This window comes from Grammomys surdaster, unplaced genomic scaffold (assembly GCF_004785775.1).
Source record: "Grammomys surdaster isolate TR1022 unplaced genomic scaffold, NIH_TR_1.0 262, whole genome shotgun sequence".
Classification (NCBI taxonomy): domain Eukaryota; kingdom Metazoa; phylum Chordata; class Mammalia; order Rodentia; family Muridae; genus Grammomys; species Grammomys surdaster.
Window position 1 is genome coordinate 4,135,679 of NW_021604703.1, and position 27,783 is coordinate 4,163,461.

General features: G+C 41.3%; 1 protein-coding gene across 1 annotated transcript; it reads right to left on the reverse strand.

The window, feature by feature from the left end:
- Window positions 1-3,204: 3,204 nt before the first annotated feature.
- On the reverse strand, window positions 3,205-27,728 carry Ppp2ca (protein phosphatase 2 catalytic subunit alpha). The gene is made up of 7 exons (XM_028775915.1): window positions 27,409-27,728; window positions 12,499-12,708; window positions 8,971-9,144; window positions 8,400-8,489; window positions 7,848-8,009; window positions 6,017-6,135; window positions 3,205-4,706 (listed from the first exon to the last, which is right to left on the reverse strand). The coding sequence occupies exons 1-7, from the start codon at window positions 27,508-27,510 to the stop codon at window positions 4,634-4,636; spliced, it is 930 nt and encodes a 309-aa protein (XP_028631748.1). The 5' UTR covers window positions 27,511-27,728; the 3' UTR covers window positions 3,205-4,633.
- Between the last annotated feature and the right edge of the window lie 55 nt (window positions 27,729-27,783).

A 27,783-nucleotide genomic window follows, 5' to 3' on the forward strand; every position in this document is an offset into this window, starting at 1 on the left:
TCCTGAGTTCGAGGCCAGGCTGGTCTACAGAGTGAGTTCCAGGACAGCCAGAGTTACACAGAGAAGCCCTGTCTCGAAAGAACAAAAACAAAAAATACAAGACACCCCCAAAAAGGTCACATTAGGCCACTTATCATGACCCATATCTATCTATCTATCTATCTATCTATCTATCTATCTATCTATCTATCTATCTATCTATCTATCCATCCATCCATCCATCCATCCATCCATCTATTCCCCCACCCCCACCCCCACCCCGTATCACTCACTTCTCTCTTGTTATGTAGCTTGGCTGATTTGGAACAGAGAAATCAGCCAAGCTATAGAAGATGACCCTGTCTCAAAACAAAATCAAGAGTCCTATTACTGACAGCAATCCATACAATCAAGGTATAGAATGGAAATGAGAAAAAATGGCAATGCATCAAAGTACACCACAGACACGTATAAAAATGTCACAATGAAACAGTATCTTTACACTTTTACCATATAGAGACTAACAAGAGGCATGGTCAAACACATTTACAACCTTGCAAAGGTTATTTTTAACATAGGCACAATTGTGAAAAAAATAAACCAAAAAAGATTTTTCTTTTTTTTTTTTGGTTTTTCTAGACAGAGTTTCTCTGTGTAGCTCTGGCTGTCCTCAGAAATCCACCTGCCTCTGCCTTCCAAATGCTGGGATTAAAGGCGTGCACCATCACTGCCCGGCAAACCAAAAAGATTTTAAGTTTATAAAATGTAAAAATAGTCAAAGAATTATGAGATTAAGGGGCTGATAAAAAGCAGGTTTAGGTCAAGAGAACAAAATCCACTTCAAAACTAGTCTATAAACTACTGGCTGTTTCCAGAAAACAGTAAAAGCCAGTTACCTCATAAAATACCACCAGCACAAAATCCAGTTGTAGTTAGAAAATGAGCAATGGTTATTTACTTTTAAGACAGGTTTATGCTGGGCATGGCATCGTATACCTTCAACTCCAGCAATTGGGAGGCAGAAGGAAGTTCAAGGCCAGCTTGGTCTATATTGTTTCAGGACAGCCAGAGCTATATAGTGAGAGACTATCTCAAAAGAAAAAGAAAAAAAAAGAAAAAAGAAAAAAAAAGACAGACTGCTTCACTATGTGTCCCTGATTGGCCTGGAGCTCCACCTGCCTGCCTCTGCCTCCCCAGTGGTGAGATCATAGAGGGGAGTCACCAGGCCCCACTAAGCAGTGCTTCTTCACCCTAGACATACTATGCCAGGACCTTCTCCAAATGATTCAAAGTATGTATGTGGGCATCAAGATTGAATACCACACAAGTAACTGCTGCTCCTCCAGAGGTTGAATTTGGTTTTTGGCACTCACACCAACAGCTCACAACTCTGAAGCTTCAGAGAGTCTAGAGGCCTTTGTGGGCACTACACACATAAAGAAAAGGGGAAACCTTTTGCATTTGTAATGAAGAAAGGCAAACTGTTCCCCCAATGGTCACTGAACGTTTCAAGAGGCTCCGATGTGCCATTACACAGGCAGGTGGCAACTATACCACCATACTGTAAATTTCATTTCAAATAGCTAAAGGACCATAATGATAAATGCTTGAGGCATACATAGCCTGACTTAAACATTACACAATGTACAAATCTCACAATACTACCTGATGCCCTTTAAATATTACATTTTTTTTGTTTTACTAAAAACATTATACATGTCTTCAAGTACTCAAACTCAACAATAAGCTTTATAAATTGTTTCAAAGCAAACTTTTAATTAAAAAAATTATGTGCACATGAACGCTGATGTCCATGGAGACTGGAGGCACCAAATCCCCTGGAACTGAAGTCAGGCTACTGGGAGGCTTCAGAGGTGGGTATGGGTCCTCTTGAAGAACAGTATGTATTAACTATGGCTCCACTCTCCAGCTCCCAAATTATATTTTATGAAATATCTGTGTATGTGAGTGTATACATCACCGTTTGTGTATGGAGGCCAGAGGACAACTTGCAGGAATTGGTTCTCTCTTTCCACCACGTAGATTCCATGGACTGAGCTCCCATCTTCAGGTTTGCTGGTAAGTATATATGCCTTTACCAGCTGAGTCACCTTACCATTCCCAAAGTAATCTTCTCTAAGAATACTCATTCTAAGGCATAGAAATCCACTATCTGCCTCCAAAACATTGGGTCACACGTGTGCCATCATATACAACTTTTAGAGATGAAACCCAGGGCACAGTACACATGCTGGCAAGAGCTCTACCAATGAACTACATTTGTAGCCATTAACACGTCTTAAAAAAACTGATTTTTATTTTATGTATATGAGTGGTTTGCCTGCAGGCATATACACCATGTGGAGGCCAAAGAGTGTCAGGGCCTCTGGAGCTCAAGTTATAGGCAGCTGGGAGCTAAAAGATTAACTGCTAAGCACCTGTCCAGACTCCTTGACAACACTCATTTTTGATAATTTTGATAATTCTTTGCTCTTAATCAAGAGGCTTAAAAATTATGGCAATCTCATTATAGTAGTACCCATTAAAAAATTCTCTCATTTGAGTGATTCTCTTTCAACTATAATTTGATTTTTAGAAGAAATTATTAAACTCACACATTTTTACTAATTTTACAATCAGGTTAAAGTATTAACATTTTCAAATTTAGATAGAAAGCCTAGTAATTGCCTCTGAATGGCTTTAGAACCAATCAGTCTTTGTCATAAGTCCCATTCTGAGAAGCTATACATGACATGTGTCAACTACAGTTAAAGACTCCATTAGAGCCCTCTTTGTTATCAGGATCCCCAGTGCAGCTGCCTGGTGTCCACCTCCCTTGAGTGTTGGATGAGAAGTGCTGTACATTATTGAGTCAGGCATGGCGGCATGTACAGGCAAGATCACCCATGAGTTCCAAGCCAGCTTGGCCTATATAACAAGTCCTAAGCCACTCAGGGCCACACAACAAGACCTGGTTCCCCTGCCCTTTCCACACCCACCCTAATTTAAAAAAATAAGGGAGGGGGGGGCTGTACATAGATATTACTTGTTTGGCCAGGAAGACAAAGTAGCAAAAATAACAGGCTGGAGAATGTGTTTCTTCTAACTCAGAAAAGGCTAAAAAGAAGACACCTAGAAAAACTAAGGGTTTGTAGAAAATTAACTCATAAATCAGCTTTTTTATACAGGGCAATATTGTAACTTCACTGTTAGTTCCAAATTGAACACAGTACAAAGCAAGGAAACATTTATTTACTACACTCACACAGTAATGATCAAGCATCCTGATGTTTGCCCAGGTAGCTTAAAATAGCAAATATTTAGCCCCCACAGAAGAACTGTCTTCGGTTTTAAGCCAAGTCAAAGAACAGAGGGGAAAAGCCATTGCTCATTGAGCACTGGCACTCAGGCACCACTCTCGAATCTGGGACAAAGCATAATCCCAAACCAGCTTCGTTTCTACTCGGCTTCACTGATTTACCAGTTAAGGAACACAAGCTAAGGTTCTAACAGCTCATCAGAGACAAGTTTAACTAACTCTAAGATCACATGACTTGACAAGAAATATACAAATGTTGGTAGAACTTACCGTTCTGTCAATTATTTTAAAGAGTCCATGAAATATACATAGCAATATATTTGTAACCAGAAACTACACTAATTAGACACATCATTTAGTTTGTTAAGTTCTAACCTGAAAACATGCCATTTTAAGTAAAATCCTAAAAACATAACTCTCAAGTTCTATGGTTTAACAATCAAGTCCTACTGAAGCAGCACAGAGTTCCTTTCACAAGCGCAGGCCAGCAATAAGATAAACTGCATTATGTCAGACAAACAAGTCCCCAAGTTCTTCTGAAGAACACCAAGGAGTTGCCAGAGAGGTTACACAGTGGCCTTGATCTTTATTTTTCTTTACCTGGGATTCTACAAATTCTGAAATTGATCAATAGATTTATCTTGTTAATAAACAGCACCAGTCGTGCCCACTGATACAATTCAAACCTGACTTTCTCAGTTCTCAAGTTTATTATGAAAACACTGCGGTGACTTGTGCAGTAACATCATCTTACAGGAGGGAAACAGTTCTGTTCAAAACAACTCACCAGGTTTCCTGACAGTAACAAAGAACAACGCGGGGCTGAGATTTGAGAAGGGGAGAGACTGAGTGCAGACAAATCATACAATTAAATTAATGGTATCCCTGAAAGAAACACAACAAGAGGGGAGGCCTTGGTACTTATTTAAAAATGTTCATTAAGCTCCAATGATTGTTTGCTATCCTCATCTACAGTCATGCTGAGTAAGCTACAGCTAAGTGGAGGTCAACTGGACTCACAGGTGTTAATGTTTACATCCTATATCTGCAGTCTCTCAAGAAAGCAAAAGTAACTACAAATAGCGCTATGCCAGAAACTGGATTCTTGACCAACAATGTCGCGTCAGCATGCAATGAACTGGTTCATTCTAAAGTGGTCACGGCTGTTGATGACAAGAGGCTTTGTATTTTTATATGGCACATCTTTTGGTCCATGTGAAACAAGTTTTTTTGAATGTTAACTATTTTCTGACACTTTGGAGTTACTGTTGCTCTTCCCATTTCCATCAGGTCAATATACGGTTCATGGCAATACTGTACAAGTTTAAATTTTCATTACAGGAAGTAGTCTGGGGTACGACGAGTGACATGTGGCTCGCCTCTACGAGGTGCTGGATCAAACTGCAAGCTGAAAAACAAAATAAGATTCACTGTTTCTATTCTAAGAAGATACTCATGTATTTAACAAAATTAAGATCGTCAACTTCTCTGGTCTATTCCCTATCTAATTTCAGTGTATTTTAAAAGGATAGAACCCAACTTTAATAGAGCTAGGTGTACTGGGACACAGCTCTAACATTAGCACTTGGGAAACCGAGGCAAGAGGATCACAGTTCTAGACCAGCTTGGGCTAGAGATACATGGTTAGTTTTAACTGTTAACTTGACACAAGAGAATCATCACCTGGGAACAGTTGTAACTGAGGACTAGACTTATCTAAATCAGGTTGACCTGTGAGCATGTCTGTGGAAGACTGTCTTCTTAACTGACGTAGGAACACCAAGCCCACTGTGGCTGTTATCATTCCCTAAGCAGGGAACCCTGACCTGTTTAAGAATGAAGAAAGCTAATTGAACATAAGCAGCAAGCAAGGGCCCATACACTTATCTCTGCTTTTTTGTTTTGTTTGAGTTATGGTTTCTTGATACAGCCCCTGGAACTCTCTATATAGACCAGGCTGGCCTCAAACTCCTGCCTCTGGTGGAATGTAACATTACATCTAGACTGTGGGTATTATTTGAGAAGCTGCTTTTAGTTTCTGCCTCAACTTCCCCTCAATAGTGGACTATAAATTACAACTATAGGTTGAACAACTGCTCCCCTATTCCTGCTTTCAGTATCACACCAAAAGAAAAATAGTCAAGGATGTCCTTAACTTTTCAATCCTCTTGCCCTTGCCTCAGTCTCCCAAGGCTAAGATTACAGCTTTGCACTTGGGTTGTAACTTTACTTCAGTCTGAGAGGCTACCTTTCCACACATTAGGGCTCCTTCTATATTAAGATCACTTAAATGTCTGACTCATTAATCTGACTTCTCATCAAAATATACTTTACTAGTTCTACAGTAAAAATATGCGTTTAAAAGTTGAAAGATCGATGAGTATAGCGGCATAGGTCTTTAGTTCCAGCACTTGGGAGGTAGGTAGATCTATTTGGGTTCAAGGCCAGCCTGGTCTACACAGTGAATTCCAGGACAACCAGAGCTACATGATGAGACTGTTTCAAAAAAACACACACACACACACACACACACACACACACACACACACACACACACACGAAATTTAAGATCTAGTAATTCATACCAGGGTCCACATAAGAGAAGCCAGTTTCTGTTATGTGTAGGTTCATTCCCACAAAAATTAAGTCCAAAGTCAATCTCTGTTCTGGTTTAAGCAGAGCTGGACAACACGAAGCTAGCTCAGAGTAGATACTTACAAAGAATACTTAAGAGTGTCATCAAGTTCCATGATTGCAGCTTGGTTACCACAACGATAGCAATAGTTTGGAGCACTGAAAATTGTTACTACATTCCGGTCATGGCACCAGTTATATCCCTGCAAAAAAAAAGAGGCAGGAAAAACAAAAAAAAAAAACAAAAAAAAACAAAAAAAACAACACTTACTTACCTACCCACATAGGTAAATATGGTCACATTAAAACAGAAAAATATATTAAGACAGAAGAACTCCAAAGTTCTTATTTTCTGTATTTCACACAACCCATAAAATGTACATGAACAATGCGAGTTGCTAAAACAATCCCCCCACCCCATAGGGTTTCTCTGTATAGCCCTGGCTGTCCTGGAACTCAACTCTGTAGACCAGGCTGGCCTCAAACTCAGAAATCCACCTGCCTCTGCCTCCCAAGTGCTGGGATTAAAGGCATGCACCACCACCGCCTGGCTTTTTTTTTTTTTAATTTTTTTTTAAAATAAAAGAGCTATTTATTTGTAAGAACACTGTTGCCGTCTTCAGACACACCAGAAGAGGACCTCAGATCCCATTACAGATGGTTGTGAGCCACCATGTGGTTGCTGGGAATTGAACTCAGGACCTCTGGAAGAGCAGTCAGTGCTCTTAACTGCTGAGCCATCTTTCCAGCCCTGTTTTTGTTTTGTCTTGTTTTGTTTTAAGCATTTAAAAACAAGGCAGGCATGGTGGCACACACCTTTACCCCAGGAAGCAGAGGCAGATGAATCTCTGAGTTTGAGGCTAGCCTAATCCACATGGAGACCATATCCTGCAAAACCCAACCAACCAAATCAACTTAAAATATTATCCATCACCAAATGCATCTATAAACGTGTCTTTCACTGACATGACATGATGGTTTATCTATCCTTGGCCCAGGAAGTGGCACTATAAGAAGATGTGGCCTTGTTGGAGTAGGTGTGTCACTGTGGGTGTGGGCTATAAGACCTCACTCTAGCTTCCTGGAAGCCAGTATTCTGCTAGCAGCCTTCAGATGAAGGTGTAGAACTCTCTCAGCTCCTCCTGCACCAATGCCTGCCTGGATGCTGTCATGTTCCCACCTTGATGATAATGGAATGAACCTCTGAATCTGTAATCCAGCCTCAATTAAATGTTGCCCTTCTAAGAGTTGCCTTAGTCATGGTGTCTGTTCACAGCAGTGAAGCCCTAACTAAGACACACCTTAAACTTGATTTTAAAAATGAACCTTTTTTTAGAGATAAGGTCTCACTGTACAGTTTAGGCTAGTCTGGATTACAGGGCAGTTCAGCTGCCACCTAAATAACCAACCAACTAACCAGCAAACTAGCTAATAAACTAACGAGGCATGCACCACTGTGCTTGGCTGACCATCAGCACTGGTAACAAACTCTTGTAGAAGAGATTGCCCACTGACACAGTTTTAATGTTCCATGCCCTCATTCTCAAAGCCAATGTTTCAAAATCACCTACAAGCCAGTTATCTAAAGGACATCAACATTTTGACATTCCTTTTCCTACAAAGAGACATACTAGATAAATGTGAAATAAACCTCTGCAATACATGACACCCGTCTTCATTGTCACCTTTCACCATTAACTTCCAAGTCCCCCCACCCCCCGCCCCGAGTCATTAAGTGCATGCCCACTATCAGCCATGGACCTGTCTTTTGTTCGACTGTCCATCTACTGAAGAGGGTTTAGCTCCCATGGCAGACTCTACAGGAATAAAGGACATCTTACCGATGACATCAGTGTCAAACTCCTTTCCGTCAGTTATTACAGCTAGTTTGACAGGTTTCAAGAAAAGAACATACCTCCATCACCAGCTGGTGAGCTCTGGACACCAACGTGAGGCCATTGGCATGATTAAATGTCTCAGAAATATCTTGGCCAAAGGTATAACCAGCTCCCCGAGGAGATATCCCCCAGCCACCACGGTCATCTGGATCTGACCACAGCAAGTCACACATTGGACCCTAAGAAGCAGGTACAAGTCATAAATGGACTTCCAAATGTGGAATTCATTTAATAATTCACCAGAAGCAATATTCTACAAAAATCACATTCTGAGTATGTGTACTGAACACAGCCTGAATTTTGCAGCTAATGTATCTCTGAAATGAGAAGCAATTTCCACAAGGCACAGTGTGCTCAGTAACTTGTCCCATCTCCCCGTGTGTCTGAGTGTCATTAGACAGGTGGGCTAGTGGTGATGAGAAGGCAGGCTTCTAAACTTGTAATGAGCAATGGTAAGGGGCTCATGTCATTTCATTTTGAAAACCCGAGTGAACATATGATAAATTATGCTACAGCTAATCAATTTTTGTTCTTCCTAAAGAGTTTCTGAGAATTCATCAAAGTCGTACCTCATGAGGAACTTCTTGTAGGCGATCAAGTGCTCGGATGTGATCCAGTGTGTCTATGGATGGAGACAGACCACCATGTAGACAGAAGATCTAAAGAGATTGATTACAAATGGTAACTATACCTAAGAGAAACTAAAATCTTTGGACTACACGTTAGGCAGGAACCTGCATCATTTGGCTCTCTGTTTCAATGAGGATGGATTCTGAACTGGCTATTGCTCTGATCTAATACCAACTACCGAGTATCTAGTCTTGTTCTTGACCAACCATCATCACCGAGGTTCCTTCAAGAAAGTGTTTCTCTAGCTTACCCACAGTCCCTTACGAGACTGGTAGTCATCCTCATACTCAGGAATGGCAAACAATCCCTTACATCTCCCAGACCCCTCCACATTCTCCATTCCCACGATCCTGACAGTTCAGCACACAGAAAAAAACTTGTTAGTATTTACTAAAAAGTATCCCTAAAGGGATGCGAGCTGTAAAGATGGAAAACCAGTGTCTACTAAACATCAAGAAAGCAGATTATTGGAAAAAGGAAAACTAGCAGTGAGTTTTATGGTACACACACCTGCCCATCCACCAAGGCAGTGAGAGGAAGATAGTCAAAAAGGTCTGTGAAGTATTTCCAAACATTTGCATTTCCGTATTTCCTTAAACACTCATCGTAGAAACCATAAACTTGTGTGATCTGTCTGCTCTCGTGATTCCCTCGGAGTATGGTGATACGCTCTCGGTAACGAACCTAAAGAAAATGAACAACAGAAGCTAGCTCTTTCAAAAAAAAAGAAAAAAAAAAAGAAAGAAAGAAATAGACATTTCATAAAACTTTCTATAGGGGAATCCAGAGTTCCAATTGAGAGGAGGAGGAGGACGAGTTAAGAAGCAGACATCTCTAAACATCAATGAGCTGAAATTAGATTATAAACTTTTTTACTGTTGATGTTTGTCAAGAGTGGGCTACTCTGTGTAAGGAGATGATGCACTTGCCTCTGCCTACTGAGCTCTGAGATTTAAGGCATATGCTTACCACAGCCTAATGATTATAAACTTTTTTTTTTCGTTTCTAGGATTTTTTTTTTTTTTGGGTTTTTCGAGACAGGCTTCTCTGTGTAGCCCTGCCTGTCCTGGAGCTCACTCTGTAGACCAGGCTGGCCTCGAACTCTCGAACTCAGAAATCCGCCTGCCTCTGCCTCCCAAATGCTGGGATTAAAGGCGTGAGCCACCACCGCCCGGCTCATTTCACATTCTTGACAGGACACTTGGTATTGACTGTAGTCACTGTCTTAGTAAAAGCCATGAAGTAATGACTTCAATGTAAGATTTTTCTAATGGCTAATAATGTTAACTAACCATGTACTTTCTCGTAGGAAGTAGCCCTTCAGTACTTTGCCCATTTAAAATTAGATTATCTATCTAAGGTTAGGCATAGTGGTCCATGCCTATAATCCCAGTGTATGGGAGAGGCAGAAGGATCTGTGCTTGAGGCTCCTTACAGCCTGATCCTGTCTCCAGAAACCTGTCTTCTTCACATGGCTCCACATGCTTGGAATCCCAACACTAAAAGACTGCAACCAACTTGAGGGTAGCCTTGGCTAAAGACTCTTGTACAATGAAAACAAACAATACTCCCCAGAACCATCACACAGCAACAGTAAAAATAAGACCTATCTTATGAGACGACTGACAGTAAAGGTGCCTGTTACCAAGCCTGACTTTAAAATTACATTTCATTTACTGTGAGTGAACGTATGTGTCCTCTCATTTCACCCATGTGCGCTCCAGTGTTCAAATTCAGATTATCAGGTTTAGTGGCAACAATTTGAACAAGTGTTTTTTATAAACTTTGCTGCATCTTCTAAAGAATAAAAAGAAAATCTTAATTTTTATAAATTAAAATTTCTTGGTTTTTATGAATTTTCGAGGCAGGGTTTTATACATCCAATGCTGGCCTGGAACTGTTCCTCCTGCCTCCATCTCCTGAATATTAGAATTGCAAGCATGTATTATCTATCCCACACTTATACTCTGTTGGGGGTCACATCCAGGGCTTCTTGCATGGTAACCAAACACTCTTATAGACACTGGGCTGCATCCCCAGACCCTGGGTCAACACAGCTAAGAAGTCTGAGCCTAACCAAGAACATAGATACAAAGATCTGTTTTGATACATTTGTTCAGACATCACTTGAGAAAGGACGACCTAACCCACAGTGTTCATTTGCTAAGGCAGCCATTAGTCTCGAGTGGGCCTATATACTACAGGGGTGTCCTCCATAGTGTCAGCAGATCTGGGGTCTTCTTCATTTATAGACAGCTGTTTTTTCCATGTAATCTCCCATCTTCTTCCCTATGTTCATGTATACCTGGAGGCCAGAGAACAAACTTGGGAGTCATCCTCAGAAATGGCCACCTACCTACCTAAGAGACAGTGTCTCATGGGCCTGGAGCTCATTAGACTAAGCTAGATGAACAGTGAGTGTCAGGAACTCCTCTGTCTCTGCCTCCTTGGGGCTGGAATTATAGATGTACAGTCACACTCTGGTTCCACATTCAGTGAATTAGGATTTGGGCTTATAGCATTTAGGAAAACAGTGCAATATTAGTCCTTGGTATATGAATTCTGTTGTTTTTTTTGAGACAGGGTCACCATGGAGTCTTGGCTGGTGAGTGCTTTCTATCTTGGATCAGGTTAACCTTTGAACTAAGAGATTAGCTAGCCTCTCTGTCTTTGAAGTGGCCAGTAGTATTATGACCTCTTAAAAGCAGCCCACTTCTTCCTCACAATGCTGAGCTACAGCTTCTTTCAGAGTATCTGGAGCCACTGCATAAACTGCCCACCATCTACTCTAAACTCCACTTGATAATTCAAGCAATGCAGATGCTAATCAAAGACAGCTCTGGCTGAAAATTTCTTCTCTAATATTAGAAAATATCACCAACAGCAAGTTTCTTGCTAAGAATATTCTGTGATAAAAATGAGAATGTTGCCGGGCAGTGGCAGCACACGCCTTTAATCCCAGCACTTGGGAGGCAGAGGCAGGCAGATTTCTAAGTTCGAGGCCAGCCTGGTCTACAGAGTGAGTTCCAGGACAGCCAGGGCTATACAGAGAAACCCTGTCTCGGAAAAACAAAAACAGAGAGGGGGGGGGGGGGAGGGGGAGGGGAGGGGGGGGGGAAGAGAGAGAGAGAGAAAGAAAATGTTGCTTCCCCCTTCTGAGGTAAAGCCAAGCAACATTTAGGGCAGATGGCTTTAAAAAAAAAAAAAAATAAACCAATGCCATGGTGTGTCACTGTGGACTCTTCTACATTTCAAAGCTACAAATGACACCATGGAATTCTAAAACTTGTTTCTTTTAGTTATTTTTTTTTTTTTTTAAAGAAAAGGTTTTTATTGAATTAGCCAGGCTGACCTCAACTCAAGCCTTTATCTTGTCCTTACCAGCATTGGGACTGCATACTTCAGTTCTCATTTTAATCCTTACTAGGTGATGTGTAATGCCTGCAAATTACTCCATGAGAATAAACTACTGTTCAGGTATTTGTTCACTCTTGGACATTTAGATCAAATTCCTTTTCTTTTTTTCTTTTTTTGGTTTTTTGAGACAGGGTTTCTCTGTGTAGCCCTGGCTGTCTTCAAAGTCAGAAATCCGCCTGTCTCTGCCTTCCAAGTGCTGGGATTAAAGGCGTGCACCACCACTGCCCGTTACAAATTCCTTTTCTAATATTAAAAATAACATTATTTTCTTCATTGAAATCTGATCCTTTCCTCAGTAAAATTCTCATAGGACTGTCAAATGATATAGTTTCAGGACAGCCAGAGCTATGCATTGAGACTGTCTGAAAAAAACAAAAACAATCAAAACAAAACAAAAACCAAAAAAGCAAAAAAACTTCGAGGTATCCCATTGCACTGTGTTCTGAACCATCTTCTAGCTCCAAATGCAGATGTGATGATTAAGTTGACACTTATTTTGCATTCTTAAAAGTAGAAGTCTTTTCTAAAATTTAACATTCAGATGAATGTAACAAATGGAAAAGAACATTTCAGACAGCTCTCACCCAGTTCAAAAGGCCCAAACAAAAAAAGTAAAATTACCTTAAGAGCTACAAGCAGTGTAACTGTTTCAACGGAGTAATATCCTCTGTCCACATAGTCTCCCATAAACAAGTAATTTGTATCTGGTGATTTACCACCAATTCTAAAGAGTTCCATGAGATCATGAAATTGCCCATGCACATCTCCACACACAGTGACTGGACATCGAACTTCTTGCACGTTGGATTCTTTCGTCAGGATTTCTTTGGCCTACAGATAAAGAAAAAAATAAAGCAATACACTCAGCATTAAACAGCACTAACAAAGATGTTTCTTTATTTAAGAAACAGAATCTGTAAAATATGAAACCATATGCCTATGTTAACATTTTAACAAGACCGATATATATGTCTATTTATTCTTATCTATGAGAACACACACCAGAAGAGGGGATCAGATCCCATTATAGATGGTTATGAGCCACCATGTGGTTGCTGGGAATTGAACTCAGGATCTCTGGAAGAACAGTTAGTGAGTGCTCTTAACTGTTGAGCTATCTCTCTAGCCCTAACATTTTTAATTTTAAAAATTACTCTTTTTTTTTTTTAATTTTTTGAGACAGGGTTTCTCTGTATAGCCCTGGCTGTCCTGGATCTCACTCCATAGACCAAGTTGGCCTCGAACTCAGAAATCCACCTCCCTCTGCCTCCCAAGTGCTAGGATTAAAGGCGTGAGCTACCACTGCCCGGCCTAAAAATTACTCTTTTTGTATTTTATGTGCATGTGTGAACATTCTACATATGTGGGTTCTGGTAATCAAATTCAGGTTCTCAGGTTTGCTGGCAAGGGACTTAGTCACCTCACTAGCCCACTGGCTATATTCATAAGATAATATACAGTTACACTCTATCCATTAGCTATCTTATGGTGAATGTCTAGAGAATATGTACCAGGATGACATTCAATGGTCAGCATCAATTTGTAAAGACTATCAAATTTCCATCTTACTAGAATACTGAAGACATCAGTAACATCCACACAAGCTCAGTGAAAATGAACAAGACCTGGACTGTAGAGATGACTCAGTGGTTAAGAGCATTGGCTGCTCTTTCAGGGTCAAGTCTCAGCGCCTATTTGTACTTCCAGGTGTTCCAATACCTATTCTGGCCTCTAAGGGCACTGCACATAAATAGCACAGAGAACACATATGGGTAAGTAAATTAATTTAAAAGGAGGTGAAAAAAAGAGCACCTAATGCTACCTCCTCAGGCTTTTTGAGGTTTCTTGGTCTTGATTTTTGAGGTTAAGGCATTTAACTCCCCTCCCCCCATATCACTCAATAAAAATATATATAGGTCTTATCTTAGAATGTAGTATACATGCATTCTAGGCTTCATTTAGAAACTATCATTCAGTCAACAGACAACTATATATGCTAAAAATGTATGCTGGAAGATATTATTTGCTATGCCATCTGAGTGACTCCACCCTGTGCTAGACACTGGAAACTGGCGTGTGAAAACAGGTCATTCCCATGGCAAAGGAGAAGAGAAAGGCTATAATTAAGGAGGAAGAGAGAACAGACTGAATGAACAAAGACTAAGTATGAGGAAGGAAAGGCAGACCATTTTAATTAGATACACAACCAATTGCCCACACTGAAATTCAGCTAGCCTGTAATCCCAGCATTCAGGGCCAGCCTGGACAATTACAAATGGAGATCCTCTCTCAAAAGAAACACCTGCCCCTACCTAGAGAACAAAGATGCCTACTGCTAACAGTTTAATATTACCACAATTTTAAGATGAAGGCAACCTTAGTCACACATTTGAAATGCCAGTCTCTATGCTTTATTCCCTAAAGGTGGAATCTTTGAAAATGGAGTCTGTCAGCAAACACTAAAGTCCTCCCTCACATCTACGCATGCTGTCCTAAATACAACCATGTTGAAGAATCACTATTTTTAACTCTCCAAAGACTTTGGGGAGCCTATTTCTAGACATTCTCCGAGATTGGAAGAATATTTTCAGTTTAAAAGAAATATTTCTTAGCCAGAAAGGATGTATCTGTTTGTTTTTTTAAAGACACACACAACACTAAATATCCCCACAGACCATAATCTCATTTCTCAGGTGAAATAACCACCTCGTGGCATTTTGTGGTGTTTTTTTTTTCAAACTTTAGACCTTTCACACATGTTGCTTACTGTTAGTTTCCTTTGCATTTTAAAACTACCTTCTTTGGCAGCCTACTTTTCTAACAAACAATGCCTCTCCCAGTTCTTAATGCAGACTCTGACGGGGTTGAATTCTTGGTGAACGCAGAGACGCGCAGAGACCCTCTAACTACAGTCAAAGGAGGTGTCTCCTAGGATTTGCTCCTCTGCACCCTTGTAGAGCTCTATTCCTGGGAGCAGATACAACACATGAACTTACTCACGTCCAGTAAACTGCATACTTAACATTGGCACTATCACAGTGAAAATGAAAAGAATGAGCATTAAGTAAAAAACTTTTAACTTCTAAATCTGGGGAAGTTAAGGCCAGCAAGATGGCTCAGAGGGTAAAAGTGCTCACCACTAACGCCAATAATCTGAATTTGATCAAACGCAGCAAATTTTAAAAATTTAACACTAAGTAAATTTAAGAAAGCCAGTCAAGGGGCTGGAAAGATGGCTCAGCGGTTAAGAGTACTGACTGCTCTTCCAGAAGTCCTGAGTTCAATTAATTCTTAGCAACCTCATGAAAGCTCACAACCATCTGTAATGGGATCCGATGCCCTCTTCTGGTGTGTCTGAAGATAGCTTCAGTGTACTCATCATATATATAAAACAAAAAACAAAAGAAAAAAAAAAAACTAGTCAGGTCTTTCTTTTCCTGTCCTTCTGACCAAACTTCATAAAACAGTAATGATTTAACATAGGAAAAAGCAGTGGTATATATCAGATGTAATCAAGCCACCTATTAAAAATGTTTTAACAGGGGCTGGAGAGCTGGCTCAGGAGCAAAGGCGCTTTTGCTACCAAACCTGACCACCAGAGTTTCATGACTGGCCCCCATATGGTGAAAGGAAAGAATCTTGCCCTCTGACCAGTATGGGACACCCCCCCACACATGCTTTAATAATATAAGGCTTTCTTTAAAAAAAATTTTTTTTTATTGGGGGCTGGAGAGATGGCTCAGTAATAAAGAGCGAGCACCTGCTGCTCTTCTAGGACCTGGGTTCAATTGCCAGAACCCACATGGCAGCTTACAACTGTTTGTAACTCCAGTTCCAAGGGACCCGACACCCTCACACAGACATACAATACATGAAGGCAAAAGGCCAATGCACATAAAAATAAATAATCTTTATTTGTGTGTATTTTTATGTATTTGTATGCCATATATGTATGAGTATCCACAGAAGCCAAGAGAGGGCATTCAAATCTGCTGGAATTAAAGTCACAGGTGGCTGTGAGGTCCCCAGACATAGACAGTGAGAGCTGAACTGGATCCTCTGCAAGAGCAGCAAGTGTTCTTAACTGCTGAGCTTCTGGTAAAAACAAGCTTACAAAAAACTGGTTTTATACGTGCTTTATGATTTTGTCTCAATTTTCAACACTAAGATAATTACTACACCAAAATAAAATACTTTAAATGCCAAGACAATAAAGGCTGTAGATGTAGATTATTGTGCAACTAGGAAAACTAAGAGACATGTGTCAGAAGGCTGGCCTGAAGAACCTTCATGACCTTTTAAATCTTTACACCATTTATTGATTTATTTTTATTTTTTGAGACAAGGTTTCTCTGTGTAGCCCTCAGCTGTCCTGAAACTCCCTCTGTATACTAACCAGTCAGGCCTTAAACTCAAGAGATCCGCCTGCCTCTGCTTCCAGGGTGCTGGGATTAAAGGCGAGCTCCACCACTCAACAGTTTTATTTATTTTTTTAGTCAAAGTCTCTCTCTGTATATATACCAGGCTGGCCTCTAACACAGTCTTCTCCCAGTACTGAGATTAAGAGTAAGCACTACCCTCTCCAGTGTCTACAGACCTCTTTAATGGAACCATGGACAGACTATATGTAGGCCTTCATCAATTTGCTTTCAAAGTTGGATACGCTACAACTCTTTAATGTGGTAGAGCTTTTAAAAATAATTTGATTAGTGTTAGAACACTGGAGTGTTTATTAGAATGGTCCATTCTCATACTGACATTTTTATTCTTGTAACCAAAGCAAAAGAAAACATTTTAAAAAAATTACCACATTTATGTAGTGGGAGCAGAGGGGAAGACACACCCGTGAGCCATGGTATGCATACATTCAACACTCAATTTATGGAAGTAAGTCTCTCTTCCCATTATGTGAGGCCTGGGAATCAAACTTAGGCAGCCAGGTTTGATAACTGACACCTTAACCACTGAGCCACCTCCACTGACTCGCCTTTTGCTTCCACCAAAACATTTTGCCCAGGCTGGGTGTAGTGATGCAAATCTTTGATCTCAGCACTGAGGAGGGAGAGGCAGATGGATCTCAGTGATTCTGGTCTACATAAGTGTCCCAGGACAGTCAGAGCTACATAGCTACCCCTTCTGGAAAAACAAAAACCCAGCCTTCAAATTTCTCTGCTGATGCAACACTTACCAAAACAAACAAAAGAACAAAACAAAAACCCTGTAATCCTAACATTTGGAAGGCAGAGGCAGGCAAATTTCTGAGTTTGAGGACAGAGTCTTAGAATAGCTGGGGCTACACAGAGAAACCTTATCTTAAAAATAAATAAATAAAACAAACTCATAAAGTTTTAAAAATAATTTAGTACCAAACCCTTCTGAAATTCAGTCAAATAACAGACTGGATGGAACATTTAATTCCGAAGAAAAAAAGATTTAATAGAAACTCTCTAAAATAAGGTTAAAACTAGAAACAGGCTATTATATTAAACAAGATCTTATTGTCAGCTTGCTGTAAGTTACCTATAGACTGGACATTCTTAAATATGGGCCATTCCAACCATCAAATAAGATGACAGAAAAGCAGGCCTGTGTGAACTAGACCTTGTAACTCATCCAGGGCAGTATTGTTCAAAGACGACAATAATTATAAGAAAAATCCAACTATTTACTCATCATTTCCCCAATGGGTACATAGTTTTGTCATTTCTAATCAACTTATACTATAGGAAAAAAAAGAGCCACCCTCTTTGCTAAATACTAAGTTGAGGACTGGAAAGATGGTTCAGTGGTAAGACTGCTTTTCCGGGTCCTGAGTTCAATCCCCAGCAACCACATAGTGGCTCACAATCATCTGTAATGGCATCCTATACCCTAGTTGGTGAAGACAGTGACAGTGTACTCACATACATAAAATACATAAATCTTTAAAATAAAATACTTAAGTTGAGCAGTAGACAGTTCCTCATGTTGTGGTGACTCCCAACCATAAAATTATTGTTGCTATTTTGTAGCTGTAATTTTGCTACTGTTATGAATCGTAATGTAAAAATCAGATAAGAGACCCTCAAAGAGATTCAGACTCACAAGACCTGCTGACTTAGAAGCACATGTCTCCAACTCCAGCTATTCATCGAAATGACACAGAAAGGGCAGAAGTTGTTCTTGCCATCCCTAAAGCAAAATCCAGGGCTTTCAAAACCAAAAGGCAGTGCTGAGATATCCACAACCACGGCTGTTTTTCACCTTCCTCTCTCTATCTTCCGGCAGTCCAAGAAGACATAGTTTCTATAGGTAACCAAACATCCTCAGAATGGCCCCAAAGAAGCAAGCATGCACAGCAGACCATCATCAAATTCTCCTTCACCACAGAATCAGCCAAGAAAACATAGAAAACAACACACCTATACTTGTTATGGATGTCAAGGCCCAACTAAGCAGCAGATCCAAAACCAAGAAGCAAACCCAGGACACCAAGGGAAGGCTATGCTCAGTTGCCTCCTGACCATATGCTCTGGTGTTAGACTGAGGTCATCTCAATGCAGCTCAGTTGATTAAGTTCAAACAGACATTGTTTTTCTAACCATTAAAAACAAACAAACAAAAAGTGTAGAGGCTATGTGATTGCAAATGCCTGGTATTTTGGAAATTAAGGCAGGAGGATGGAGTCAAAGGCTTAGGTTTAATCCTTTAACCCTAGCATTTGGGAAGAAGAGGAAGTGTGGATCTGAGTTCCAGGACAGCCAGGACTACAGGAAGAAATACTGCCTCAAAAATTAAACTAGACAAAAAACTGTTTCAGAAACAAACAAACAACCCCCACCTCTGCACCACATAGCAGGAATCTTGATACTTAAGGTGTGCCCAAGCAAAACAAATCCCTTGTTTCCAATACTGGCTCAATCATTTAATGTTCATGTTTGGGTTCTATTTAAATAAATCATGATGAAAGCAGAACTTACTTTCTTCTTAGCCTGGGGTCCTGTCACTTCTCTACAGCCCTACCCTTTGACTTCTGACACGGGGGCTCCCCTAACAGGGCATGCAGGTCTTGTCTTCATTATATAATCTAGGTTGGCCTACAACTTGGCCTCACTTGGTCTTAGATGCTTCCTCCACACACACCCTTTTTTCCCCTTGAGACTAAGTGTTCACATATGCTTGAGCTGGCTGGACAAACCTTTAGAGATCTAGCCCCCACTGCCACCCCCCAAGCTTTAGCCGACTATCTTTGCTATGTTAGCATTAGAGGCTCTTTCTTAAAGGTTTTTGTTTATAGTGTCTTCCCTTCAAAACAATAATTACTTTTGGCAAGGTGTAGGCGAACATACCTGACTTTGAAAACCCAGCACTCATGAGATACAAACAGCACACAGTAAGACCCTGTTTGCTAACAAACCTATTCAAAACAAACAAACAAACAAACAACAGAAACAAAAGTGCTCCAAGCAGGTCTTTACTGAGGGAAACCCGATGCAGTGCACTGGATGATCAATAATATGCTTTATTATAGACATTCTGTATTTCACAAATTCTGCCCTTGGGGAGTCTCTGGAAGGAGACAGTACCATCAATCATCTTAAATAAAAAAGCTAATGTTAGTTTTAATGTTTCTTGTCAGGGCAAGATGGTTCAGCAGGTAAAGGCTTTTGCTGCCAAGACGGACAAACAATTCAATCTCTGGGCCCCACTTGGCAGAGGTAGAGAACCAACTTCCACGGTCAGTGCTCCATAAACAAAATTTTCTTTCTTTCTTGGTTCCAAGTGCTGTGCTGGGATTAAAGGAAAGCATCACCACATGGCTGAAACTAATGTTCTGTGTAGAGATATGCCATGAAGACAAAATTCAGCAGTGAAGGCCTAAGGGGCTGTCCAACTGAACGCAAAACAGAAGCATAACCAGCTCTGCAGAGCCTTTGTGAACTCCCAAAGTGCCCTTATCCAGGGAAACTACTGGGCCAATCTAGAGCCAAAGCCTGCAGCCTTTTGCTCTGTCCCAACACAAGAGTAAGAATTACCATCTGCAAGATAATCATTAACCAGAAAACACAAAAAATATGGACTTAAAAATGCCACCTACATTAGAATCGACTGAAACAGGAAGAAGAGAGGATGGAGGAGCAACCAGCCAGCTGGTCATCTAGTTCACAAATACCCAGGATTCAGAAACATAGTCTCTCTACTGTGTTCACCCTTCCAATACACAACCCCACTTTATAAATAAATAGGTAACACATGGCTGGAGAGATGGCTCAGCGGCTAAGAGTGCTGACTGCTCTTTCAGAGGCTCTGAGTTCAATTCCCAGCAACCACCTGGTCGTTCACAACCATCTGTACTGGGATCTGATGCCCTCTTCTGGTGTGTCTAAAGGAAGCTACAGTGTACTCATATATATAAAATAAACAAATTAAAAAATAAAGCTGGGCAGTGGTGGCACACGCCTTTAATTCCAGCACTTGAGAGGCAGGTGGATCTCTGAGTTCGAGACCAGCCTGGTCTACAGAGTGAGTTCCAGTACAGCCAGGGCTACACAGAGAAACCGTCTCGAAAAGACAACAACAACAAAAAAAATAAATAAAAATAAATAGGTAAAACCAATGTACTGTGAAGAAATGAAGCAGTTAATCCCAGATTGTTCAACAGTAACCTCTCACCCCCATAACTGGCTGCTAGAGAGCTCTCCCTTCTTTAGCCTACCCTATTCCTATAAAGAAAGCTATTTAAAACAGTGACACCACCAACGAAACATTTCCTCCTCCTAAACCTAGTCCAGCTTAGTTACAGCAAAGGAATAAGGAAGGCTTTTCCAAAGATGATTTTTTATTTTTTTAAAAGAAAAACAAAAAAGAAATGAGAGAAAGTCACAGCAGCAACTAAGTGCTGGTCCCCTTATCTCCCTTAAGACTCAACTCCCATTCGGTGCTTATTTTCTACACACTAAAAGGATAGTTCACTGTTAACTCTGACATGACAAATGTTGACTTACTGGATTGAATATAGAAATGAATGTTGTCCCACTCATTCCTACAGGATGGGTCACTCCCTCTTTTTGTGGCTGGGCTTTTAAGCCAGGCAGGTGCTATATGGCTGAACTATACATCCCTAGCTTTCTCTTCATTTATTTTGAGACAAAGTCAAACCTATGTGGCTGGTTTTGAACATGCAATCCTTCTGCCTAAACCTCCAAACAGCTGGGACTCTCTCTATACACTACCAGGTCTGGTTTCCAGGGCCCATCATCCTTGCCACTATACAAGATTCACCTTTATTTTTATTTATTTATTTATTTATTTATTTATTTATTTGGTTTTTCTTGAGACAGGGTTTCGCTGTATAGCCCTGGCTGGCCTCGAACTAAGATTCACCTTTATTTAGACAGAGAATTATGAACCCTTATCAGAGAACGGGAAGGACCTAGAAATCAGCACATGAACATACTCCTCATTCAGTTAATCCAAGATGCAATACCACTCTATGCTAGGAGCACGTGGAACAAACTCACAGGTATGTGGAGGCTTCGGAGATTAAAGGAATAGCATTTTATAAATGCCTGGCAACCAAAAAAAAAAAATCACCTACCTTTATTAGAATGTTTTATAATTTAGCCTCTCCTTATGATTTATACTATGTGACAAATAAAATGACCTATGATTTTCATCACACCAGTCTTATTTGAGGGACAAATGAAGTAAGTTAGCCACATGAAAATGAAAGAATCACTGTTTCCAAGAGAGGTGGGACAACACTATCTGACAAGAATGGAGCCTGGCAGCAGCAGGAACACAATGCTTCAGTTTACAGAATCACAGTTCATGCTGGCCCAATCTACATGCACTTTTCATCATTACTACCTCAATAAGGCTCTGCAAGCAAGATGGGGACATTGGGATTAGAAGTCATTACCCCAAGCAACCTAACTCCAGCTCTCCATACCAGCCACTCCACCTTTCCAAGCCCTTTCTTTGTATCTAAAATCAACAACAGTGACTATGCCGAAGTATAATGAAACATTCTAACAAGCCTCTCCCACCTGTCCTTAATATTTTAACTACTGCTATGGAAACAGCCAAACAGCCTTTTAAATTAATAATTATATTAACTCTATATAAGAACTTATTCTTGGGAGTGCGAGGGATGGCTCAGTAGTTTAGAGCACTTGTTCTTGCAAAGGACCTGGGTTTTATTTCAACTACCCACTTAGTGGCTTACAACTATCCATAATTCCAATCAACCTCCAAGACACCAGGCATGTACATGGTGCACATACATATACACAGGCAAACATATACACATAAAATAATCTTAAAAAGAAAAAAATAACAACAACAAAAAAACAATGTAATCTTGGTCAAAAAGTTTAGCTTATCAATGGGTGGTGATGTTTTTAATCCCAGTACTTGGAAATCTCTGAGTTCAAGGCCAGCCTGGTCTATAGAGTGAGTTCCAGGACAGCCAGGGTTACACAGAAGAAACCTTGTCTCTAGAAAACAAAAATACAAAAACAAACAAACAAACAAACAAAACAAACAATCAGCTTATCAAATCAGTAACAAGAAGTTTTCTTTTTTCCATCCTCAAGTAACAAATGTTTAAACTAAATGACATCATAATGTCTGTAATTATTTGAGACAGGACCTCTCTAATGTAACCCTGGCTGTCCTCAAACTCAAAGATCTGCCTACCTCTTTCCCAAGTCCTGGCTGACCTGGAGCTCACTATATAGATTAAACTGGCCTCTAACTCACAGAAGTCCATCTGCCTCTGACTCTTGGCCATCCTCCTGCATCACCTTCCAGAGTGCTGGAATTATAAGCATTTATGACCACATTCAGCAAGTTGATAGTATTTACTTTTTTCAATCTGTCAATGGTGCTGTGCCTAAGATGGAACTACGTATGTTCACCAAGAACACTAAGCTTCCTAAACGGCAAGGTACATACTTGTACACACAGTAAGCTTAGCTTGGACAGAAACTTGAAGCCATCTTTATTTTTAATGAGTCAGCAACATAAAAACCATGCTCACCATTGTTATGATATACATTTGGATACTTTCTGCTTGGAAGCAATGCTGCTATTGTTGACAAGGTACCAGACAAAGTTCTCAAGCTATTTAATCACAGTGAGCACTTGGGGTTTATTTCTATCTTTACATAAGGGAAGCCTCTGATGCTCTCATTTCTAATGAGAGCATCAGGAGTTATCTTTAATAAGCACTACTAAATTGGTGAAAAACTCAGATTTTCAAATTTTCTGTTAAAGCTGGAAATGGCGGCATAGATCTCTAATTCCAGCATTCAGGAGATTGAAGGAGGATGGTGAGTCTGAGGTTAGCTCAAGTTACAGAACACAGCTGTCTCACAAATAAATGTTTAAAACGCAATCTCTGGGAGGCAGAGGCAGGCGGATTTCTGAGTTTGAGGCCAGCCTGGTCTACAGAGTGAGTTCCAGGACAGCCAGGGCTACACAGAGAAACCCTGTCTCGAAAAACCAAACCAAAAAAAAAAAAAAAAAACAAAAAAAACCCAACAACATGCAATCTCACCAAAAGTAGATGTCGTTTTCATGTCACCACTGAATTGGCAATAAAACATTACAAGTGGGAAGTGGTGGGCTGGTGAGATGGCTCAGCAGTTACACAGGCTGACTGTTCTTCCAGAGGTCCTGAGTTCAATTCCCAGCATCCACATGGTGGCTCACAACCACCTTTAAGGAGATCTGATGCCCTCTTCTGGTCTTTGGATGTGTATGAGGCAGAGCACTCATAAATAAACAAAACTTAAAAAAAAAAAAAAAAAAAAAAAAACCACACAAGTGGGAAGTGGTATACCTGTACAAGGTATAGAAAGGCACCTAATTCACTGTCTAAACATCTTAGTATTGTTTGGAAAGTTTATGTAGTTACAAAAGTTAAATACAATTAAAAGAAAGGAAGTTGGGCAACAATGTTCACCAAAGCAATCTATTTCAAGGAAACTTTAAAACAGATTTAAAAACTCTCTCTCTCTCTCTCTCTTTTTTTTTTTTTGGTTTTGTTTTTTCGAGACAAGGTTTCTCTGTGTAGCCCTGGCTGTCCTGAAACTCACTCTGTAGACCAGGCTAGCCTCGAACTCTTGAACTCAGAAATCCGCCTGCCTCTGCCTCCCAAGTGCATGTGCCACCACTGCCCGGCTTAAAAACTATTTCTTTTATTTACTTTTTTTGGGGTGGGGTGGGGGGTGGGGCAGATAAAGTCTCACCTTGTAATTCTGGCTGGCCCCTGCTTCCCTAGTGCTGGGATGAAAGGCATGCATAACCATACCTGGCTTCAAGCATTACTTTTTATGTGGCTCTAAAATTAAAACTAGGCTACTGAGATGGCACAGTGGTTCAGAGTCCATGCTGCTTTAGCAGCAGATTAAAGGCGGGCTCCCAGCACCCAGGTCCAGTGGATTAAAACCACCAGGTTCCAGAAGGTCCAACATCCTCTCTGGCCTCCATGGGCACCTCCAAACACATTTGCATACATAATACAAACATACATACATTAAAATTCTAACATCTATACACATTGAGAAAGAGACCTAAGCTGACTAGTCTTACATCTGAGTTTCAGGAAGATGTGATAAAAGCTTCAGCACTCACTCCATCTCTGAATGCAGCATCTTTAACAGTCTTCCCAAAGCAAACCTACCTGATGGTTCATGTCCTACTCATTTCCATAGTTTAGTTTCTTGTTGGTAATAAAGACATTCCAACAAAAATAACTTTGGGGAGCTAGTTTTGTTTTTCCATCCCAAGACAGGGTTTCTCTGTGTAGCCCTTGCTATCTATCCTTGAACTTCATCTGTAGATCAGAGATCCTCCTGAATGTTGGAATTAAAGGGGCATACTACTATGCCTGGCTTCAAGACACGTTTATTTTGGTTCACGGTCCTAGTTCATCTCAGCAAGGAAGCCACAGCTGCAGGAATTTGAGGGAGGTGCTCACATCACCTCATGAGAAACTCAGCAATGAATACATGTTCACACTGTTACATTTACTTGTGTGTATACCTCAGAGAACAACTTGTATGAGTCCGTTCTTTCTTTTCACCTATAAGAAAGGGGTCAAATTCAGGTCATTGGGGACCTTTACCACAGGGAGCTTGTTCCACCCTTACATAATGGAGTACCCCTCCTTCCCAATCTAGGGAATGGTGGCATCTACAGTGGGTGTGTCTTCCCATCTCAACATAACAAACATGCTCCTAAAACATGCTCCTAGGTCAACCCAATCTTCTAGATAGACAATTCCCGAGACTTCCTATCCAGGTAACTCTAGAGAAGCAGTTCTCTTTGGGGGCCCAAATGACCCTTTCACTGGGGTCATATATCAGATATCTTGAACACACTAGATATTTACAATTCAAAACAGCAGCAAAATTACAGTTATGAGGTAGCAACAAGAAAGTTTTACAGTTGGGGGTTACCACAACATGAGGAACTGTATTCAAGGGTCACAGCATTAGGAAGGCTGAGAACCACTGCTCTAAGTGCCAAATTGACAATGCCATCCTAGTTTTTCCAACTAGATTAAAAGTTCCTTGAGAATATGTATAGGTATTCTTCATTGTCTTCTGGTTTCCTTCATAAGAACATGCAATCTTGGAGCATGTTAACTATTTTTAAGTACAGAAACAAGGACCAAATAAAATAAACTGTCTACCTGAAAATTCAGTTATAATCACTCAGCTGGGAATCGAAAAGTAATGGTATCCAGTTCTAACAGTCCAATGAATGAGTGGTCACACAAATGACTAGTCACCCAATGCTCACATAAAGCCCTACACTCCGAGTCAGCAATTAGAGACGAAGACCTGGCAATATTTATTAAGTAATTTTTTAAAGGCTTATTTCTAAACCTTAAAAATACCAACCTTGTTTGATGTGAGAGAAACAAAGATCAAAACACTAGGGATTCAAGTGGGGCATGGTATAGCACACACAACACACAGAATCTCAGCACTTGGGAAGCAGAGACACAGGAATGCCACAAGTTCAAAGCTATCCTGGCTATATAACCAGTACCAGGGCAGCCAGAGACACTTGGGAAGGAAGAGGGAAGGAATAAACCTACATTTGACTTAAACCAAAATCGTTCTCAGCATTTTCTGAAAAATCATGTCATCAGAAAATATTCAAACTCAAGAATCAAAACCACAAAGGAACGAGCATCCTCTGTGCTCCAAAAATTCTTCCTGCTAACACAAATTACTAGCATAATCTGCACTAAAATTAAATGTTAAATTAACTTTGAAAAAAGAAGCTAAAATGAAGTGGAGACGAACATTTTTCTAGTAGAAAATTGCATTAATTAAGACTTCAAAGATGCCGAGCGGTGGTGGCGCACGCCTTTAATCCCAGCACTTGGGAGGCAGAGACAGGCGGATTTCTGAGTTCAAGGCCGGCCTGGTCTACAGAGTGAGTTCCAGGACAGCCAGGGTTACACAGAGAAACCCTGTCTCGAAAAACAAAAACAAAAAACAAAACAAAAGACTTCAAAAATACAACATGACTGACAGCTGAACAACTTGCTTCCCCAATTCTTGGGGAAAACCAATGGAATGAGATAACCTGAGACACCAAGTTATCACTTCGAGGAGTGGACTCAGCACCATAGCTGAAATACAGAAATCTGTCAATACGGGGATTTCTACTACTGTTTGTAGCCACAAAAATACAATCCAAGAAACTTTTGCAACCAGAGAGGATAAAAAATTTGACTCTCTTCCCGTTTGTGTTGCTCATTCTAAAAATAAATGGCTCTATGCCAACTACATTACACACAGAAGGGTTTCACACTACCCAATTTGAGTCAGCATATACATCATAAATTAAAGTGACACTGGATTTCCAATCCCAAAGCTTCTTCGTGTAGTATGACTCACCAGGTCCTCCATTTGTCCAACTATGAAAACTTTATATTCCTCCCTTCAAACTACCTCTGTGACCTTCGGAGAAACTGGGTTAGCGATTCCTTTCATAATCGTTAAACACACTCTTTAAACAGGGCTCCGAGGAAGCCGACGTGTGGAAACCGACACGAAAGCGATGTGACCTTTCCACAGGCGCTGGGGTCTGGCCTACAAGCCCGCCTATGGGGGACCTTGTGGGCAGCGCCCGCTCATGAAGCAACACCGAGTGCAAGCACAATGCCTTTTCTCCAAGAGTCCGGAACCCGTTCCTGGGCGCAAAGCTTAGCCAGTCCCTGGCCGGGCCACGAAAGGGTCCCGGCCACCCCGCTTCCCAGCGTCGGGCCGGGTCGGGCCGGGAGGCTCCGAAGCCCGGAGTCCGGCGCGCGGCGCCATTTTAGGCCGCGGTGGCGGCGCCATCCAATCAGCGCACGAGAGGCGGGGGGCGCTGGGTCCCTCGCGAGTCGCCGCAGGCAGCGCCGGGCGCCGGTCTGCTAGGTTCGAGGGGTCTGGCCTCCGTGCCGCCATGTTGCACAGTCCCTGCGGCCTCCTGATAGGAGAGCCCGGGCAGAGGCCGCACCTGGGGCCTAGAGCAGCTCACCTTCTCGCAGAGGCTCTTGACCTGGGACTCGGAGAGCTGCTTGCACTCGTTCAGCTGCTCGATCCACTGGTCCAGCTCCTTGGTGAACAACTTCTCGTCCATGATGCCGCCCGCCCGAACCGGCTGCCGCTCCGCGCTGCTCCCGCGCCGCCGCCCGCACCCGGGCCACACGCACACGCCGCCGCCGCTCCCCGGGGTGCTTCCTGCGGCCCCAGGCGGCTGCTGGGCGCTGGCGTCGGCCCGCTGGCTCGCTCCGCAGTGCTCGGCCGCCGGCCGCTGTGCCTCCTCCTCCGCTCGCCCTAGCTCGGGACTCGGCTTTCTGTAATGGCGGCCGCCCGGCGTGGTGACGTCACGCCAGCGTCAGGGAGCCGCGGG

Bases quoted from the DNA above. Each gene is read 5' to 3' on its own strand.
- Ppp2ca (XM_028775915.1), bottom strand. From the start codon at position 27,510: ATGGACGAGAAGTTGTTCACCAAGGAGCTGGACCAGTGGATCGAGCAG. The intron at 8,010-8,399 runs GTACGACTTTGA...CCTGCTTCTTAG, and splicing joins TACAAGAAGTTCCTCATGAG to GGTCCAATGTGTGACTTGCT. The intron at 6,136-7,847 runs GTATGTTCTTTT...TTTTTTTTGCAG, and splicing joins CTCACCAGCTGGTGATGGAG to GGATATAACTGGTGCCATGA.